Genomic DNA, 19,863 nt, shown 5'->3' on the forward strand with positions numbered 1-19,863 from the left:
CAAGGGTAAGAAAAATGGTTGCAAGATGTTAAAGTCAAAGTTGAGTTCATTGTCATGTGCACAAGTTACATGTACTGTATGGTAGTGAGGTTATGTGAGGCAGCTATCACTAGATGCCCTAAGAATGTCTTCCTTATGTCACAACAGCACTGGTAAACATAACCTCACCAGACACTGCTGTTATACTTTCCCGGTATGTCCGTAACAGAACTTGTGGTGAAACGTGCTTGTGTCCTTGCGAACGTGAAGGGAAAACATAAGGAGCTGAAGTAGTGCAAAGAATGGAGACTGGTGCAAACCCCTTATCTCAGGCAAGACCAGAGCCTGCTGTTCTGTCATGCCGATTTACCAGAGTCGAGATTGAATTAGTGTTGAACTTGATGTTATGATTTCAGGTCCATGGGGAAATGACTGGAGGAGACAGCCAGCCATTGCAGATTACTGAGTCATCACGCAGGAGGCAGCTTTATGTGGGCTGGATTTGGACGATGACCTGATCACTTGCTATTGTTGAGTAGGAGTATTCAGACAGACGTGGGATGGAAGATTAACTTTCAAGCATTGTTCCTTCGTCTTAACTCTGGCTTAAATCCAACCGAATTTTTGGAATTCTTTCCCCTCTTCCACTTGGCCCGACAGCTGTGTAGACTGAGGGTCCAGACTGCGGTCTATTCCAAAGCCTTCAGGGCCCGCTGAACCTGTTCATTAAGAGATATTTTGACCATTTTCTTGGGCCTTCACTCTAAAGGGAAAGAGGAGTCATCACTGGACTTTGATTGGTAATGTGGGGAAACTGTATGTAAAACTTCCCATTCCAGCCAGGGCAGTTGATAGAGGAAGAACAGTGGAAGAGACATCTAAACTGAAGTTGAAAGCTTCTCTATTCATTCTATAAATAGAATGGGAGATAGAGAGAGAGAGCATCTTAGCCACCCACTCTGTCCACCATTAAACTGAAGGTGAAGTTAAATATTCCCATGCAAGTACACATTGTTCAGAGATGATCTCAGCCAGGACAGAAGTCGAGGTGTTGTAATTGGCCTTTCTATTCTTGGATTGCAAAGTCTTTACATCACCCTGGCTGTCTGCTCTGAGTTTCTTTCCAAAGGTCTCTGCTTAAAAATCTCCATCGGTGATCACTGGCAAAATGAGCTAAATGCATATCCAGTGTTACAGTCATACTGCATACTCCAATTGGCCCAACTCTCCCATGCTAAGCCAGTCCCACTTGGTCCGTCTGACCCATATCCCTCAGTTTTTCTTATTCATGTACCTGCCCAAATGTCGTACAAATCTCGTTATTGTAACTGCCTCGACCATTTCCACTGGCAACTCCTTCCATATACACACTACTCTATGTTTGAAAAAGCCTCAGATTCCTCATGTCAACTCCCACCGAAAATCTTCACCCTCTTGTTCGTGACTCCCCAACTGGAGGGAAAAGGTTGTGTGCCTTCACCCTCTCTCTGCCCCTCATGAGTTTATAAACCTCCATAAGATCACACCTCAGTCTGCCACATCCAATGAATAGTGTTGGCCCGCCCAACCGCCCTCTGAAACCCAGTTCCTCAAGTTATGGCACCATGCTCATAATTGTTTCCTGCTCTTAATGGCGTATTTCCCATCGCCATCCTGATGACGTGTCTGTTGTGGCGATCGCAGCAAAATCCATTTCGGGTTCTACTGTTCAGTATCGGTATTGGTCTATTATTGTCACATGTACCATGATACTGTGAAAAGCTTGTCTTGCACAGAGATCAAATCATTACACGGTGGATTGAGCTAGACTAAATGGGCCAGTATTAAAGTAGATCCAAAATATAAACTGTCTAAATATTTAATGTCCAGCATTTGCTTTAAGTGCTAAGAAATGATCGTATACTCCCCGAGGGAGCTGCTGCAATTGCGCAGAATCTCAGGGTCTGTCGCATGCAACAAACACCTGGCATTCTGCGCAACAGCTGCACTGCAGATGGGTAGCACTTAGCCAGAACTTGGGATAACGTCACCTTCCATTAGGCAGACAGAAAGTCAATGCTTCAGGTCAGTCCTGCTGAAAAGATACTGATCTGAAAGGTTAACTGTTTCACTCTCTGCGTGCTCTGTTTTTGTCAGAGTTCCAAAGTTTGCTTTGGCCTTCACTGATTTCTTAAGACAGGCAAGGTTCAAAGAGCCTTCTCCTACCCCAGGAAAAGAGAAATCATATTCCATTATCCTGCGTTGCACCCCAATATGTGTACCGGCCAAAGGAACAATGAGATTCCTTCAGAGATAAATCCTTTGGTTTGTTTACAAATTTTATTTACCCTCTATATCTAAATTTATACTTACGTCATAGAAAATTCTTCTTGTTTTGCCATTTCAAGGAAGCAGCCTCATTAATAGGCTCATTCATGGATGCCACCCTGACACAAATTCTCCTTATCTGTTTCAAAACTTTGTTTACCAGGACAGAACAGAGCAAGTATTAAGATGTTTACTTAGATGTGCGTGGGCGCCCTCTCCACTGCAGCACGTCTCCTGGTCTGCCCAATCTGCAGCACTGTTCACGATCCAGCCCGTTGGTGAGGCCCTGGTGAAATTCTCAGGCCTGACCGCTCCAGTAATATAAAATGCTGCACCAGCTGGACAAATACATTAGCACCAGCTCAAACCACGAATCCAGTCATCACTTGTCACCACACTTCACGAGTCCCATCCCTGTGGTCAAGTAGCTTCCATGTTCTCATGATTGTGCAGTGTTCTCACACTTGGATTGTGTTCCCACAGTTACTTTGAAGCTTCTGCAGCAGGTCACGTATACCCAAGGCCACGTTGGTGAAGACATTCGACACACACACAAAGATGAACCCTTTACCATACAGCTAAATGTCCGATAATGAACTGTGGTAGTCTCAATAGAAAAAAGCATACAGGGTCTACAGTTGATAATAAAATAGCAAATCTCCGTTGGATCTCCATTTATCTTCTGATCCTTAGGTTTCTTCCTGGAGTCAGGAATGACGAGCAGTTTAAATTCCAAGACTACAGTTTATTTTAGAGTACAAAAAGACATACAAATACTAAGCTAACTAAATAAAGAGCTGAGAAATGATGCTAAGGGGTGTATGAATTTGAAGACAAAGGATTAAAGAAGAGGCCAAGATGGCACCTGTGAAAAATCTATCACTTTTATAAGAAAAGGAAAACTCCTTAGACAGGAATAAAGCAGTTAATAGACTGTATAATTAAAACAATTACATCACATGTGTAATATGCTAATAATTAGCCAATGGAAAATGAGAAGGATGATAAACCATTAGTTTAGCTGCTGTACCACTTTCTGCCAGTGAGTGTGAAAAATACATGTTTGTTTTGAAAAACCTCAAATCTTATAAAATATTATTTTAAAACAACAGTAGTTTCCAACAGTGTATTTCAGCATAGGTTTAATGGATAGTGTGGCATTATGGCTGAATGCTTGTCTGTAAACCATTATCCCTGTTTTCAGTTTGAAGATTTCCTGTAGAGTTTGGCATTGCAACTGTGATTATGGTGTCATGAGGTGCCACATAAAAGGAGTTTGTTCTTTTCTTCCAGTTCCTCCAACAATCCGAGGAGCCAATGCTACCAAAGAGGTGAATGTTCACCTGAACGGCCACATCAGTCTAGAGTGCGATTCTTATGGTGTTCCAGCTCCTGGGATAACATGGCTGAAGGATAATCGTCCCATTGTATCCAGCCCCAAAATGACATATGTGGAGAGAGGTCGGCTGCTGCAGGTTAACAGGGTTCAGGCGTCTGATGCAGGATGGTACACATGTCGGGCCAGGAACATTGCAGGGAGCGTCAAGAAGTTATACAAAGTGCAGGTTTACCGTAAGTTCATTAACCTCAAGTTCTCCACTGGCATTGATTAGAATGTAGACATTGGAATCTTCATTCCAATTGTATAGTCTCACTTAGTACAAGTCCAGATTGTAGAGTTGGGCAGAGTTAAGCCAATGTGAGTTAGGAATGATTTATGATTGTCAGGACTTGAGGGACTGGCTGAGGAGAGGTTGATTTAAAAATTAGACAAACTATTATTGAAATACTCGGTTGGTCAGGCAGCAGCTGTGGAGAAAAAATAGTTCATCTTTCTGTATGGAAGATTTGTAAAGTTAGCTCTTCTCTCTGCACAGATGTTGCCTGACCTGATGGTTATTTATCAGAATCAGGTTTAATATCACTGGCATATTTTGTGAAATGTGTTGACTTTGCGGTAGCAGTACAATGCAGTAGATAATAATAGAGAAAAAAACTGTGCATTACAGTAAGTATATAAATAAATTAAATAAGGAGTGCAAAAATAGAAATAAAGAAATAGTGAGGTAGTATTCATAGGTTCAATGTCCATTTAGAAATCAGATGGCACAGGGGAAGAAGCTGTTCCTGAATTATTGACTGTGTGCCTTCAGGCTTCTGTACCTGATGGTAGCAATGAAAACAGGGTATGTTTCTGGTATTTCTTTAAGATTTCTGATGCGTCAATACTTTGCTCCTGATTTTAGCCTGTTGTGAAGAGCAAACCTTCGCACAGTTTATGCTTTCATATCTTGATCTCTGGAAAATGAATCTAAAGCTTATCACCCAATGAGTTTCCCCTTGCTGTTTGTTCTCGTTTGAGTAAAAACACACGCGCGCGCACACAGACACACACACAGACACACTCACACACTCACAAACACACACTCACACTCACACACACACTCACACACACACCAAACACATTTTCACTTTCAAATGGAAGCTGATTATAAAAGAAAGTGATTTCACTTTATGCAGTGACTGTCTTGAGTGTGTCTCTGGAATTTGTAATAAGGTCAAAGGCAGTTATTACCATTTACTACTTTTTCATATTAAAAGGCACCCACATAAATATATTACAGAAAGAAGGTACTGTGTGTAGCACAACCAAAACAGGCCACAGAAGTATTTTGTTAGCATTAAGGAGCAGTTGGAAAATGGGGCACTAAAGCTTGAGCAAGAGGTGACCTTATAGATGTTTACAGCATAGGGAAAATGAAAAAGAAGTTGTTTATGACAAGGCGTTTTTGATTCAAAGTTGTAAAGGGCAAGTTCAGTATATTTATGAGGAAACATCTCTTCAAGAATAAAGACAAATTTCTATCACATTAGATGGTTACACAGCTCTTGTGGTGACTTTGAGTGACAGTTATTTGGCCCAAAATCGTATGTTCACAGCAAGTTTAAAATCCATTTCATTCCCAATTTTACAGCCTGCTGCAAGTGGTCAGGCCTTTTGCCCTCACACACATTCATGTGGATGTGATTGTTGGCGCCGCTATTAAACTCTCACCATTCAGTGGTAATTCAGGGCCAAGAGGGCAAGGGATGTTCCGAAGGAGTCATGAAATATTGCATTGTTCAGTGCATTCACGGAAGAGTGATGCAACAAGTGTATGGGACATTGGAAAAAAAGTTGAATTTCCCCATGGGGATGAATAAAGTATCTATCTATCTATCTATCATTCTGTTCTCAGCGATGTGAGGAAAAGCTTTCTCTATGCAGCCTGCAGACGAGCTGGAACGTACTGCCTGCAGATGTGGTGAAGGCAGGTTCCTCTGTGAACTGGATAAATACCTGGTGAAGAGGCATCTGTAGGGCTACACAGAAAGGGCTGGGGAGAAGGACTGGGGAATTGCTCTGGGAGGGTGCCGCACAACGGGCTGAATGGCGCTTTCTGTACTTCAGCCATTCTTTGGTTCTAGAACTGGATAAGGTAGCCTTAAGGGAGGAGTGGTAGAAATGCTAAAATTGGAGTTGGTTCCCTGAAATACAGCAGGAATATCCGCCGGGAGTAACTGGAAATGCACCTACTAATGGCACAGTACAGGGTGGGAGCTGGTAAACATGACGTATCCTGTGGCAAAAATCTCTTGTTTTATAAATCCAGAATTCCAGACAAATTGTATAGATTGCTGTATAAAATAATTTTTAAAAATCAATTAAAGTTTTAGAATACTATATTTTTCATTATTAATCATAGAATCATAGAAATCTACAGCACATTACAGGCCCTTCAGCCAGCAATGTTATGCTGACCATGTAACATCCTCTAGAAACTGCCTAGAATTTCCCCACCGCATAGCCTCTATTTTTCTAAGCTCTATGCACCTATCTAAGAGTCTCTAAAAAGACTCCGCCTCCACCACCGTTGCTGGCAGTGCTTTCCACGCACTCACCACTCTGTGTGTGAAAAACTTACCTCTGACATCCCTTCTGTACCTCCTTCCTAGCACCTTAAAACTGTGCCTCCTTATGTTAGTCATTTCAGCCCTGGGAAAAAACCTCTGGCCATCCACACAATCAATGCTTCTCATCATCTTATACACCTCTATCAGATCGCCTCTCATCCTCCATCGCTCCAAGGAGAAAAGGTCAAGTTCACGCAATTTATACTCATGAGGCATGCTCTCAAATCCAGGCTTACAAATCTCCTCTGCACTCTCTCTATAGTATCCACATCCTTCCTGTAGTGAAGTAGCCAGAATTGAGCACAGTACTCCAAGTGGGGTCTGACCAAGGTCTTACGAGGGGTGATTGATAAGTTTGTGGCCTAAGGTAGAAAGAGTCAATTTTAGAAAACCTAGCACATTTATTTTTCAACATAGTCCCCTCCTACATATACACACTCAGTCCAGTGGCCGTGGAGCATATGGATCCCTTCTTTGTAGAAGTGGTCCACAGCAGGGGTGATTGATAAGTTTGTGGCAAGGAGATGAGTTATTAACTTCAAACTTTCTGCATTATCACTCAAAGAGTTGAACTGCACGTGCATGTAACGAGAGCGTCTTGGACCTCCAGGTGGTCCACAGCAGGGATGATTGATAATTTCGTGACCTAAGAGTTATACAGCTCTCATTACATGCACGTGCAGTTCAACTCTTTGAGTGAAAATGCAGAAAGTTTGAAGTTGATATATTAACTACCTTAGGCCATGAACTTATCAATCACCCTGCTGTGGACCACTTCTGGAGGTCCAAGACACCGACTTCTACAAAGAAGGGATCCGTATGCTCTATGACCGCTGGACTAAGTGTGTAAATGTAGGAAAAATAAATTTGCTAGGTTTTCTAAAATTGACTCCTTCTACCTTAGGCCACAAACTTATCAATCACCCCTTGTGTATAGCTTTAACATTACCTCACAGCTCTTGAACTCAACCCCATGGTCAACACACCATAAGCCTTCTTAACAACACTGTCAACCTGCACAGCAGCTTTGAGTGTCCTATGGACATGGACCCCAAGATCTCGCTGATCCTCCACACTGCCAAGAGTCTTACCATTAATATTATACTTTGCTTTGTCATTGTCCCAAGTAAAGTTCAGTAAAGTATGAACAAATACAGAAATATTGATTGTATTAAGCAGTGTTTTGTAAACAGGGGCTGTATGGCAGTGTACCAGTTAGTGTAATGTTTTACAGTGCCTGCGATAGGAATATTGGGGTTCAAATCCTGCCACTGCCTGTAAGGAGTTTGTACGTTCTTCCCGTGACCATGTGCGTTTCTTCTGGGTGCTCTGGTTTCCTCCCACATTCCAAAAGACAGACAATACTGTGCAAAGGTCTTAGCAACATATATAACAAAGGTGCCTAAGGCTTTTGCACAGTACTGTAATTTTACATATTGCACTGTATTGCTGCTGTAATAGAAAATAAATCTCACAACATATGTGAGTGATGATAAACCTGATTCTGATATGGGTCTCTATTGTGGACTGAGAGTGGGAAGGGGGCAGGGTGAGGGGGGTCATGGTTGGGAAAAGAGGAAGGGAGAGGAGAGGGAGTGGGAAGCACCAGAGAGACATTCTGTAACGATCAATAAACCAATTGTTTGGAATCAGATGACCTTGCCTGGTATCTCAGGACTGGGTGTGTCTGCACCCACCCCTCCCACAGTGCCCTACTCTCACCATTCCCAGCATTCTTCGCTCACATCAGATGAACAAACATTCTCTCCACTACGTGTTGACAAATGCAGTACTATGCAAAACTCTTGGACACATATATGGATAGTTAGGGTGCCTAAGACTTTTGCACAGCACTATATGGGTTAGGGTTAATAAATTGCTGGCATGCTATGTTGGTCCTGGAAGAGTGGGCAGCATTTGCCTGCCGCCCCCAGCACATCCTTGGACTGCGTTGGTCATTAACGCAACCAATGCATTTCACTCAACAACACACACAAAATGCTGGTGGAACACAGCAGGCCAGGCAGCATCTATAGGGAAAAGCGCTGTCGACGTTTCGGGCCTAGACCCTTCGTCAGGACTAACCGAAAGGAAAGATAGTAAGAGATTTGAAAGTAGTGGGGGGAGGGGGAAATGCGAAATAATAGGAGAAGACCGGAGGGGGTGGGATGAAGCCATCTATAGGGAGAAGCGCTATAGGAAGATGCTGCCTGGCCTGCTGTGTTCCACCAGCATTTTGTGTGTGTTGTTTGAATTTCCAGCATCTGCAGATTTCCTCGTGTTTGCTCAATGCATTTCACTGTGTGTTTCAATGTAAGCGTGACAAAGCAAAGCTAATCTTTAATCTTTCAGCCTATTTTTCTGCTTTTTAAATCTCTATGACATTGGCTCGTCATTCGTGGCTAGGGGTTAATTTGTCTCCTTTCCCCCTCTTTAGTTCCACCCAGCTTTGATGAGAACTCGGGCCGTTCTTCAAAGAAAAAAGCTGTCATTGGCCATTCGTTGATCCTGAAGTGTTCTCCAAGTGGTTACCCACCTCCTGACCTCTCATGGCTCAAAGATGGTGCCCTGCTGATGGACAATGACAGAATTCAGTTACTGGCCGGAGGGAAGACCCTTAAGATTAAGAATGCTGAAGCAAGTGACGCTGGCACCTATGTATGTATAGCTCGCAATGCTGCGGGAGAGCAACAACTTCACTACACCACGGACATCTTAGGTAGGCAAAGTTCCATTGAAAAGATACTGCTAAGAAAGGCGAAGACTCTACTTAAGAAGAGATATGCTAGTGTTGGAGAGGGTCCAGAGGAGGTTCATGAGAATAATTCCCCAAAAGAAAGGGGTAACGTATGAGGAGCATTTGATGGCTCTGGGTATCTATCACTGGAGCTTAGAAGAATGAAGGGAGGATCTCATTGAAACTTATAGAATATTGAAAGGCCTTGAAAGAGAGGATATGGAGAGGATATTTCCTATAGTGGGTGAGTCTAGGACCAAGGGCACAGTATTAGAATAGAGGAATGTCTCTTTAGAACAGAGATGGAGAGGAATTTCTTGATCTAGAGGGGTGGTGAATCTGTGGAATTCATTGCCACAGATAGCAAGTCATTGGGTATTTTTAAAGCAGAGGTTGATAGGTTCTTGATTGACAAGGGTATCAAAGGTTGTGGGAAGTAGGCAAGAGAATGGTTTTGAGAGGGGTAATGAATCAACCATGATGGAATAGTGGAGCAGACTCGATGGGCCAAATTGGCTAATTCTGCTCCTATATCTCATGGACTTATGGTTAGGAGACCAGATATGCCGTGGTTTAGCTTCAATCTGGCCTACAGGTTTAACCCTTGCAGATTTATTGGAAGTCTCTTTGCTTTTTGCCTGGAATTGAATATGAGTTGGTGTCAGTGAGTGAGAGTCCACAATACAGAACTCAATCGGCTGGATTATGCTGGCAAATCCATAGGGAACCACTAGCTGTGTGTCGAATTGTTCCAGACTTCTATACCTGCATATGGTAAAGAGCAAGTATAGAGTGTGCTGGAGATAAGATGCAGGAGAACTTAATCTCTTACACTGTCCTTGCACTCACTTTGAGGGTAGGAGCTTTCTGTAACTTACTGAGCCAATGGGCTGGGTACAGTTTGCATTTGGACCCTCCATTGTACACCAGCCAAAAGTGATGGATCTGACACAGGCCCACTGATCGTTTGCTTGGGATGTCTGATTTTGATTATAAAGTTAAATTTAGATAAGTGACTTGTTTATTTTTGTTTATTTCTCACATACAACATAAAACAGTACAGGCCCTTCAGTCCACAATCTTGTGTCAATCTTGATGCCATTCTTATAATAAATGTTCTCCTCCTGTGCATCTTCCACATTCCTCCATTTCCTTCGTATTTGTGCACCTATCTAAAACCCTCTTAAACTCCACCAAACTGCCTGCTTCCACTGAAACCATGGTAACCAATTCCAGGCACCTATCATTGTGTGAAAAAAAAGCTTGCCTTTTACATCACCTCTATAATTGAAATGTTTTAAATTAATTAAAGGTAACTCGGTGCTTTTTCAAAAAAAATTATTCTTAATTTGTTAAAAATCTCTAATGTACATTGGCCACTTTGTCAAAGGCTGCCAAGTGAACACCCATGGGAGGATCATCTGAAGGTCCCATCTCCAGTTGTGGCCTTTTCTAATTGCAGGCTTGCTGCAGAACCAAGGCCTTAGGACCTTGGGAACTGTGTGGCTGCAAAAGGTCACTGTTTGAAGGGGTGAATTTAGACAGCCGGTCGGGTGAACATGATCATGGAGGGCCAATCAAAAGCCATAATTAATTAATTAATTAATTAATTAGTTCTGGGATACAGCCTGGAATAGGCCTTTCCAGTTCGCCGACAACCCCAATTTAACCTCAAACTAATCCCAGAACAATTTATAATGACCTATTAACCTATCCAATACATGTTTTGACTGTAACGTTCTTGATACAGTTGCGTGTGATGCTCTGACTGTGAAAATTAAGGTTCCTTCATGTAAAGTAATGTACCTTAATTTAGTGAAAATAAGGGGAAATAGTTTCGACCAAAGAGAGTGACCAAAGGACTGGGTATAAATCTGAGGTGAGATTCGGGTTATTTTTATGCAGTGGCTTGGGTGATTTGCCAGTCAGAGCAGTGAAAGCAAATGAAATAATAACTCTGAAATGGAATTGGTTTCAGACCTATAAACCAGTGTTTCTGATAAAGTGGCTAATCGCATAAAGAGATGTTCCATGCCTGGTGATCTCTCGGGTGTATTTGTATGGACTTGGGGGGAGAGAGAGAGAGAGAATGCAACCAGCGACCTTTCATCGCTAGGAAGTGGTTAAGGGAGAAATATGACTTCCACTTCCTGTTGTGTGGACTGTGAACGAGGGCATTTTCTGTTTAAGATGAGAGGGGAGAGATTCAAAAGAGGACCCCAGGTTGGGAACCCCTGGTCTAGAAGGGCGAGGGGAAAATATGGAGAAATGGGAGTAGCTTGGATGGGCTTTTTGGTTGGTATGGACAAGTTAGGTTGATGGGCCTGTTTCTGTGCTCTATTACTCTATAACTCTAAGAAAGGACTTTTTTTGGATAAAAATGTCCCATCTTTTCTCAAGGAGATGCTAACCAAAAGAGAAGGTTAATTGTCAATATATTGTTCCCTATGTGAGATGCTGCTGTCAATTGTATCCACAGTCCCTCCTCAACTACTGATTGGAGAGTCTTCTGATGTGACCGTGACCATTGATAACCCACTGGAGCTGTCTTGTCAAGCAACTGGTCACCCACCCCCAAAAATAATGTGAGTTCCTATTCTCATCTCTGGATAATTGCTTACAGAAGATGCTCATGGTAATCATTTGCACGTCATTGTCAATTCTGATACGTCTCTCTGTGGTGTGTCCCACGCGGACGGTGAGCGTGCAAGACATTGGATGCTGGCTGTAGAAGCGAACAAGGCTAATTGAGTATGGTGTTGGAATAGCCAAGAGTCAATTTTCTTCATCTGTAAAGAGAACTTCGTACATTCCCAATGTACACTGGAATGTTAAACACATGACGAGCTGAAGATGCTGCAAATCTTGAGCGACACACTCAAGCTGGGGGATCTTGGCAAGTCGAACAGCATCTATGGAGTTGAGGTTACTGACCGAGGCTCTTCATCAGGACTGGAAAGGAAGGTGGGAAAGGAGAAGCCAAAATGAGAAGGTGGGGGAAGGGGAAGGAGTGCCAGGTGATCAGAGAGACCAGGTGAGGGGGTAAGGTGGGGGTTCGGAGAGAGGGAATGAGGTAAGAAGCTGGGACGGGATAGGTGGAAGAGGTAAAGGGCTGAAGAAGGAGGAATCTGATAGGAGAAGACGGTGGACCATGGAGGAAAGGGAAGGAGGAGGGTTACCAGAGAGAGGTGATGGGCCTGTGAGGAGAAGAGAAAAGGTGAGAGGGCAAACAGAATGATGAATAGAAAAAGGGAGAAGGATGTGGGGGGGGGGGGGGGGGGGGTGCGGGAGCGATATTTCCAGAAGCTGGAGAAATCAATGTTCAAGCTATCAGGTTTGATGCTAAACAGATGGGATATGTGGTTTTGCTCCCCCAACCTATGTTTGGCAGTGGAGGGGGCCATGGACAGACATGTCAGAATAGGAAAGGGAAGGGGAAATGAAATGGGTGGTCACCGGGAGATCCTGTCTTTAGCAGCCATTAAAGCAAGGTTATTATAAATTAATTCTAACTGTAATATTGGAATGTTGCTGGTTGGATCGGTGTTCTCTGCCTCAGCGTGATTCCTTACCAGAAAAATCCAAGCATGTTCTCCCTGGAACGGTGAGCGTTTCCTTCCACATCCCAAAGACACGCAGGTTAGTAGGTTAATGGGTTGCCGTAACCCGTGGATGAGTGGTAGGATGGAATTGATGGGAATGTGGAGGGAATCAAAAATGGGATCGCTGTGGTATTAGTGTCTGAAAGTTGGAGTGGACTCAGTGGGCCACATGGCCAGTTCCTGTGTTTGACACTCATGTCGGGCCTATTTTTCTTTTAGTCTGAAGCAGATTTTGACCCACGGTGATATGAATAGGCAGTTGTGGTCTTAACATGGACTCTTAAGCTCTTGAGTGTGGAATCAGCTGCCAGCAGAAATGGTGGATGCGGGTTTGATTGCAACATTTAAGAAAGGTTTGAATAGGTACACGGCTGGAGGGTTATGGAGAGCTACAGTCCAGGTGTGGGTTGATGGTCTGTGCAGAATAACAGTTTGGCATGGACTAGATGGGCTGAAGGGCCTGTCTCTGTGACTCTATTGTCTTATGGTCAGATAGATGCTCATTCTTTGATAAGAATAGAACTAGCAGGAAACGCTCAATGGATTGCAAAATTAATGAAGATTAATGACCTATTGGAGGCCATTTGGCCTGCTGTGTCTGTGCCTATCCAAGAAGAGCTACCTAACCTTCAGCACTCATTAAACACAGAACACAGAGCTTTACAGCACACGATAGGCCCTTTGGCCTATGATGTTCCGCTGGCTTTTAATGTACTCTTAAGTTCAAGCTAACCTTTCTCTCTCACATAGCTCTCCATTTTTCTCTCATCCATGTGCCTACCTAATAGTTTGTTAAATCTCCTTATTGTACCCGCCTCTCTCACCTTGCACTTGCCGGTTACAACTCTGCAGCCCCATCCCCAAGTACTGTTTAAATATGATGATATTTTCTCCCTCCTCTACCCTTCCATCAGTGATTTCCAGATCCCCAGTAACATCTGGGTGATTTTTCTTCTCATTCATTTTGAAGAACTTAGATTTTTACACAGTCTCATGTCTTTCTGATTCTGCTCCTATGATTTGTAGTCTTACAAGTGTAAATGTCACTCTGTTCATGGTTATTAAGAGTATTTTCACTCTTTGAGGCAGACTGTCTTCAGTCCAGTTCCAAACGGGACTTATCATTGTTGTGAATATCTGACTTTATCTTGTGTAACAGAGCTTGATTTCTTCCTTCCTGTCTGTCAGGTGGCTGAGGAACAGTGTCCCACTTACAGAGCTGGACGGTGCATGGGTGTCGTCTGACCAGAGCAGACTCTTTATTGGCCGCACGAGGCTGATGGATGAGGGCCACTATGTCTGCCTAGCCAAAAATGAGGCAGGCGAAGAGAGAGGAGAGTTTGACGTCACAGTCCATGGTACAACACTTATAAAACTGCAACAATTTATGATTGTGATTTAACCTTGATCATCCATGCCATGTAAGGGTTACAATCAAAAATGCTTGTTCATATCAGCAGTGCAATATTCCCGGGAGATGTGTACCATTCTCGAATTACTTTGAAAACATGCTCAATAGGTTCCTTGATTTTAAATTTAATAACTTTTTCATAAATGTGGGAGTTGCTCCCTCTATTTTATAGATAGAACTGAGAGATGAAAGGGAAAACATATTTTAAATCACTCAAGTCCAATCTTTCTTAGGTGCAGTCGATATGTATCCAAATGCTTTAGTGCCTGAAACTTTCTGATTTCCTGTCCTCCAATGTGAGGGCTGAGGTAACATTTTATTGTGACTTTTTTTGCCAGATTTGGTGCCAATCTTATAAGCAAGCTCTCCTTTCCCACAAAGGTAAAGATCCTCGCAATATATCAGATACTGTACCAGAGGGGCTTTGTTGGCTCTGAAGTACTAAGGGACATCCAGACACTGCTGAAGATGCGAGTTGAATTTAAGTTTGTCTTTCAAATCCTGTCTGACAAACTCTAAAGGTTTAACAATACTTATCACCTGAAGTCCATGTTTCTGGAAATTAGCCCCCCGGGTCTCAGTCCTTTGCAGCTCAGCCTTAAATCTTTTCATTTTTATGGATGGAGCAATCAATTTTGAACAGTGAGAGTACTTTGAACAGTGATAACCCAAATAATACTGCAGTGAAACAGTATTCACATAAAAAAAACTCAGCTGGTTTCAATCTAACTGCTTTTGCCTCTGGATTTGATTTGTGTTGCTGTTTCAGCCTTGAGTATATTAAGATTTCTGAGCTATAGGAAACAGCCAGGGAAGTGGAGTTGAGGTCAAGGTAAGATTGGCCGTGATCTCAATGGAGCAGCCGATTAGGCTGTGTGGTGCCTCCTGCTCCTATGTTCTGCTGTGCATATGGATACACGCTGAAATGCACAATTTGTAACAATCCTACACTCAGTGGCCACTTTATTAGGTGCACCTGTACCCCTACTCATTAATGCAAATATCTAATCAAACAATCATGTGGCAGTAACTCAATGCATAAAAGCATGCCGACTTGGTCAAAAGGTTCAGTCATTGTTCAGAGCAAACATCAGAATGAGGAAGAAGTGTGATCTAAGCGACTTTGACCATGGAATGATTGTTGGTGCCAGATGGGGTGGTTTGAGTATCTCAGAAAATACTGAGCTCCTGAGATTTCATGCATCACAGCCTCTGGCATTTACAGAGAATGGTGCAAAAAAAAACAAAATAAAAAAGACATCCAGTGAGCTGCAGTTGTGTGGGGAAAAAATGCTTTGTTAATGAGAGGGCTGAGGAGAATGGCCAGACTGGTCCGAGCTGACAGGACGGCGACAGTAACTCAAATAACCGTGCGTTATAACTGTAGTGTGCAGAAGAACATCTCTGAATGCATGTCACATTGAACTTTGAAGTGATTGGACTACAGCAGCAAAAGACCATGAGCACACATTCACTCAGTGACCACCTTACTGGGTGCAGGAGCTACCTAATAAAGTGACCACTGAGTGTCTATTCATATTTTAATAAAATATCAGAATGGCAAAGCACCTTGTACAAAATATTTGTCACCTGCCTTTTATGAGTGCAATTTCATCTATATTAATTGCTTGTTCCAGTCTGCTTAATTTGCTTTGATCAATTACCCTAATTATTGACTTTATTTGGTATCTAGTCCCCCCAGTGGTGAGGATTTTGGGAGCCGAGAGTTTGTCTGTCATGACTGGTCAGTCTGTTGCATTGGAGTGTGCTGTTACTGGAACCCCAACACCTTTGATTACGTGGCTGAAGGACGGACAGATGCTCAGCAGAACAAATGGGAGCCTTAAGGTAAGTACTGACTTTTGACTCACACAGTTATAGAATCTTCTTTGGATGTCAGATTCCAGGCAGAGGGGATTCCGTCAGTGCCAGAGCCCTGAGTCCTAGAGTGTCGTCTGTGTCGTGTTTTCACGTCCCCCCCCCCCCCCCCGCGAATGCGTGGATTTTCTCCTGCATCTTTGGGAATATACCTGGAGGAAACTGTGTGTTCATTGATGGTAGGCTAATTGATCACCACAAATTGATCTAGTTTGGTGTGTAGGTGAGCGGTGGCATCTGGGGTGGGGGTGTATAGATGAAAATGTGGGGATTTATTTTTTAATTGCAAAGCAGCACACACAAACTGCTGGAGGAACTCAGCAGGTCAGGGGGCATCTGTGGAAATAAATAAACAATCGATGTTTCAGGCCAAGATCCTTCTTCAGGACGGAGAAGGGTGGGGGGAGGGGAAGGCAGCCATCTGGAAGGTGACTGGTGAAGCCAGGTGGGTGGGAAAGGTCAAGGACTGGAGAAAAGAAGGATTCTGATAGGAGAGGAGGGTGGAGCTCAGAGAAAAGGGAAGGAGGAGGGATCCAGGAGGAAGTGAGAGGCAGATGAGAAGAAGTAAAAAGCCAGAGTGGGGAATAGAAGAGAGGAGGGGGGAGGGAATTTTTTTAACCTGGTAGGAGAAATTGATAATCATGCCAGCAGGTAGGAGGCTACCCAGATGGAATATAAGGTGTTGTTCCTCCAACCTGAGTGTGGCCTCATCGCACAGTAGAGGAGGCCATGGACTGACATGTTGGAATGGGAATGGGATGTGGAATTAAAATGGGTGGCCTCTGGGAGATCCTGCTTTTTCTGGTGAACGGAACATAGGTGCTCAGCAAAGCAGTCTCCCAATCTTTGTCGGGTCTCACCGATTTACTGGAGGCCACACCGGGAGCACCGGATACAGTAGATGACCCCAACAGACTCACAGGTGAAGTATTGCCTCACCTGGAAGGACTGTTTGGGGCCCTGAATAGTAGTGAGGGAGGAGGTGTAGGGGCAGGTGTGGCACTTGTTCCGCTTGCAAGCATAAGTGCCAGGAGGGAGATCAGTGGAGAGGGGCAAATGGACAAGGGAGTTGCGTAGACAGCAATCCCTGCCGAAACCAGAAAGTGGGGTGGAGAGAAAGATGTGATTCCCCCTTCTCCAGCCCTGTCCCTCTTTCTCTAATCAACTTCCCAGCTCTTTACTTCATCCCTCCTACCTCACAGCTTCACCTGTCACCTTGATGTTCAAACTGTCGGGTTGGAGGTTACCCAGATGGAATATAAGGTGTTGCTCCTCCACCCCGAGGGTGGCCTCATCTTGGCTCAAGTGGAGCCCATGGACTGACACGTCGGTACAGAAATGGGAATTGGAATCTAAGTGGGATTAATATAATGAGGTGGCTGATGGATCATTTGGACTTGGGAGGGTGAAGTGCCAGTTTCCATACGAATCTCTCCCTGGCCCCATGGCTAAGACTGTACAAACATGTCACTGCGTGCTCATTTATACCACAGGTGTTCATACAATGCCAACCAGCAAAAGTCAACCTAACTTGACAATTAATTTTAACTGATTACCTATTGAAAGTTTGTTGTTTCGTATGGCAGGTGCTTTCCTCTTCACACTTCTAATTGGTTTTTGTCAGAGCAGGGTGAAGTGCGGCCCAGGAGGGGCAGACACGAGTCTGTCCATTCAGGAGCTGCGGTTGGATCTTGAAAACTTCTTGAAAGTGATAAAATATTAATGATAATCTATTGTCCAATCCTTTGGAAATCTCAATAGTTTGGTATGTGCTGGTGTTTGCTGTCCTCCCTCCCACTTCCTGGGTCCCACTGCCCACGCTTTGTTGCATCCAGTCCCCACATTCATGACTTGCTGGGGGCCCTGCTTCCAGTCATCTTTTCCTCACCAGGACTCCTTTCCTACTCTCCCATCCACCCACTAGGGCCCTGGCTCCAGCATTCCTTTTCATCACAACCTGTTGGGGCCCTGCCTCCTGTCATCTTTTCCCTCACCGGGACTCTTTCCCTACACTCCCATCTCCTCTTCAGGGCCTTGGCTCCAACTCTCCCAATCCGACTCATAGGACCTCTGTTTCCCCTACTCCATCAGACTGACAGCATCCCATTTCCCATGCTCATTTGGATTTTAATTACATTACCATGTAGCATCTATAGAAGTAAACTTAAAAAAAGGTTAGTGAATTCATGTTGAAACGTGCAATAGTCTGGAAAACCTGCTAGTCGAACTACACCAAGGCCCGAGCGAACTGGATTATGAGAGTTGCCCTGTTATAACATTATCACTAGGCATCAGTTAACATTATCTGGTGAAGCAAATGTGCTTTATGACAAAGGAAAGGACAGTTTCAGTCTCTTAGGGAAAATCAAGAAATAATTATGTTGGGAAAGTAATTGAGAGAAAGAGAGATTGACCAACAGTGGGGAAGAGGAACTGGCAGATAGTGGGGGAGGGAGAGAGATTTGCTCACAAACAGTGGGGAAGTGGGAGAGAGACAGAATGAATGACAGACAATAGGAGAGAGGAAGAATGAGAGAAAGAGAGTCTGATGGATAGACAACACACACAAAATGCTGGAGGAACCCAGTAGGCCAGGCAGCATCTCTGCAAAAGAGTACACAGTCGACACTTCTGGCCAAAACCCTTCACCAGGACAGGGTCTCGGCCCAAGGCATCGACTGTTTACTCTTTTCCATAGATGCTGCCTGGCCTGCTGAGTTCCTCCAGCATTGTGTGTGTGTTGCTTTGGTTTCCAGCATCCGCATATTGACAGTACGGAACATGGAGACTGAGAGACGGTGGGGGGGGGGGGGGGGGGTGGAGAGACTGACTGATGGACAGGATGGGTGAGAGAGAGAGAGAGAGAGAGAGAGAGAAACTTATTGACAGACAATGGGTTGGGAGTGCAGAAAGGACTGACTGGGGGAAATCCAAGAAACTAACAGAGCCTCAAAACCAGAGTTGTCCCATTTGAACTAACACCTCTGTATTAACTCCATTTGCCTCACAGATCAACGGGGCGACTCAGAGAGATGGTGGCATTTATTCCTGTGTAGCTACCAACGAGGCGGGTGAATCTGAACAAGCTGTCAAAGTAATTGTGTATGGTAAGTGTTGCGGCGGATCAGCCTAACACAACAAAGATTCACTGGGAAAGACGTACCAGTACAGTGCACTGGAATTCCAGCAGTTTGGGATGTTAAAAGTTATTCTTTTTTGACATGCAATTTAATTTTACTGTCTCCAACATGTTCTCCATCTTTCTCAAAAAGATCTACCCTACATCATTCTTCCTTTTTTGGCATGCACTCTGCGGACAAGGAACTGTTCTTTCCGTACATTACCAAGCACAATACAGCTGGAGTCAAATACGCTTTTCACGTCAGCTACTATGATGGTACTTGTTAGGGAAGCCCTGCTTGCAGGCAAGAGCAAACGAAGACCAGTGATTGGTCACCCGGCTGTTGAATATTAACAACTGAGCCACTCACTCGTGTGTGTTGTTCCTTCTTTCGATCCAGTAATTGGAGACAGTGATCACAATTCCCTAATCTCATCATGTTCCCATCGCAGTGTAATGTGTAGGTCCGTGATTGAAAAGTGATTTGAGAAGCAAACTGCTAATTGTTACGGACCGTCACCAACACTCCCTCTTTTGTTTTAACAGCTGCGTGAAACATTCATTGCTCTGAGCAGGAATCTTGTATGTGGCCTAAAAACTGCACAGCACTATAAATATTTTTTTCCCAATGAAGTTCAAAGTAAACTTATTATTTAAGTACATATATATAGTCACCATATACTGTACAACCCTGAGATTCATTTTCTTGTGGGCATAATTAATAAATCCATAATAGAATCAATGGAAGACCGTACCAACTTGGGCGTTCAGTCAGTGTGCAAAAGCCACCAATCTGTGTAAATGTAAAAAGAAAGAAAAATTATTATATAAGTAAGAATTAAATAAATATGCATACTATGAATACTTAGAATGA

At 43.6% G+C, this 19,863-nt stretch overlaps 1 protein-coding gene across 1 annotated transcript in view; it reads left to right on the plus strand.

Moving 5' to 3' along the window:
- LOC140731245 (hemicentin-1-like) overlaps window positions 1–19,863 on the plus strand; it is a 379,087-nt gene that overhangs the window by 164,612 nt on the left and 194,612 nt on the right. The window contains 6 exon segments of the mRNA XM_073052779.1: window positions 3,580–3,858; window positions 8,678–8,959; window positions 11,457–11,562; window positions 13,768–13,937; window positions 15,684–15,838; window positions 18,879–18,975. Of these exon segments, the coding sequence (XP_072908880.1) occupies window positions 3,580–3,858; window positions 8,678–8,959; window positions 11,457–11,562; window positions 13,768–13,937; window positions 15,684–15,838; window positions 18,879–18,975 (1,089 nt within the window).

Source organism: Hemitrygon akajei, chromosome 7 (genome assembly GCF_048418815.1).
Source record: "Hemitrygon akajei chromosome 7, sHemAka1.3, whole genome shotgun sequence".
NCBI classification, from domain to species: Eukaryota; Metazoa; Chordata; class Chondrichthyes; order Myliobatiformes; family Dasyatidae; genus Hemitrygon; species Hemitrygon akajei.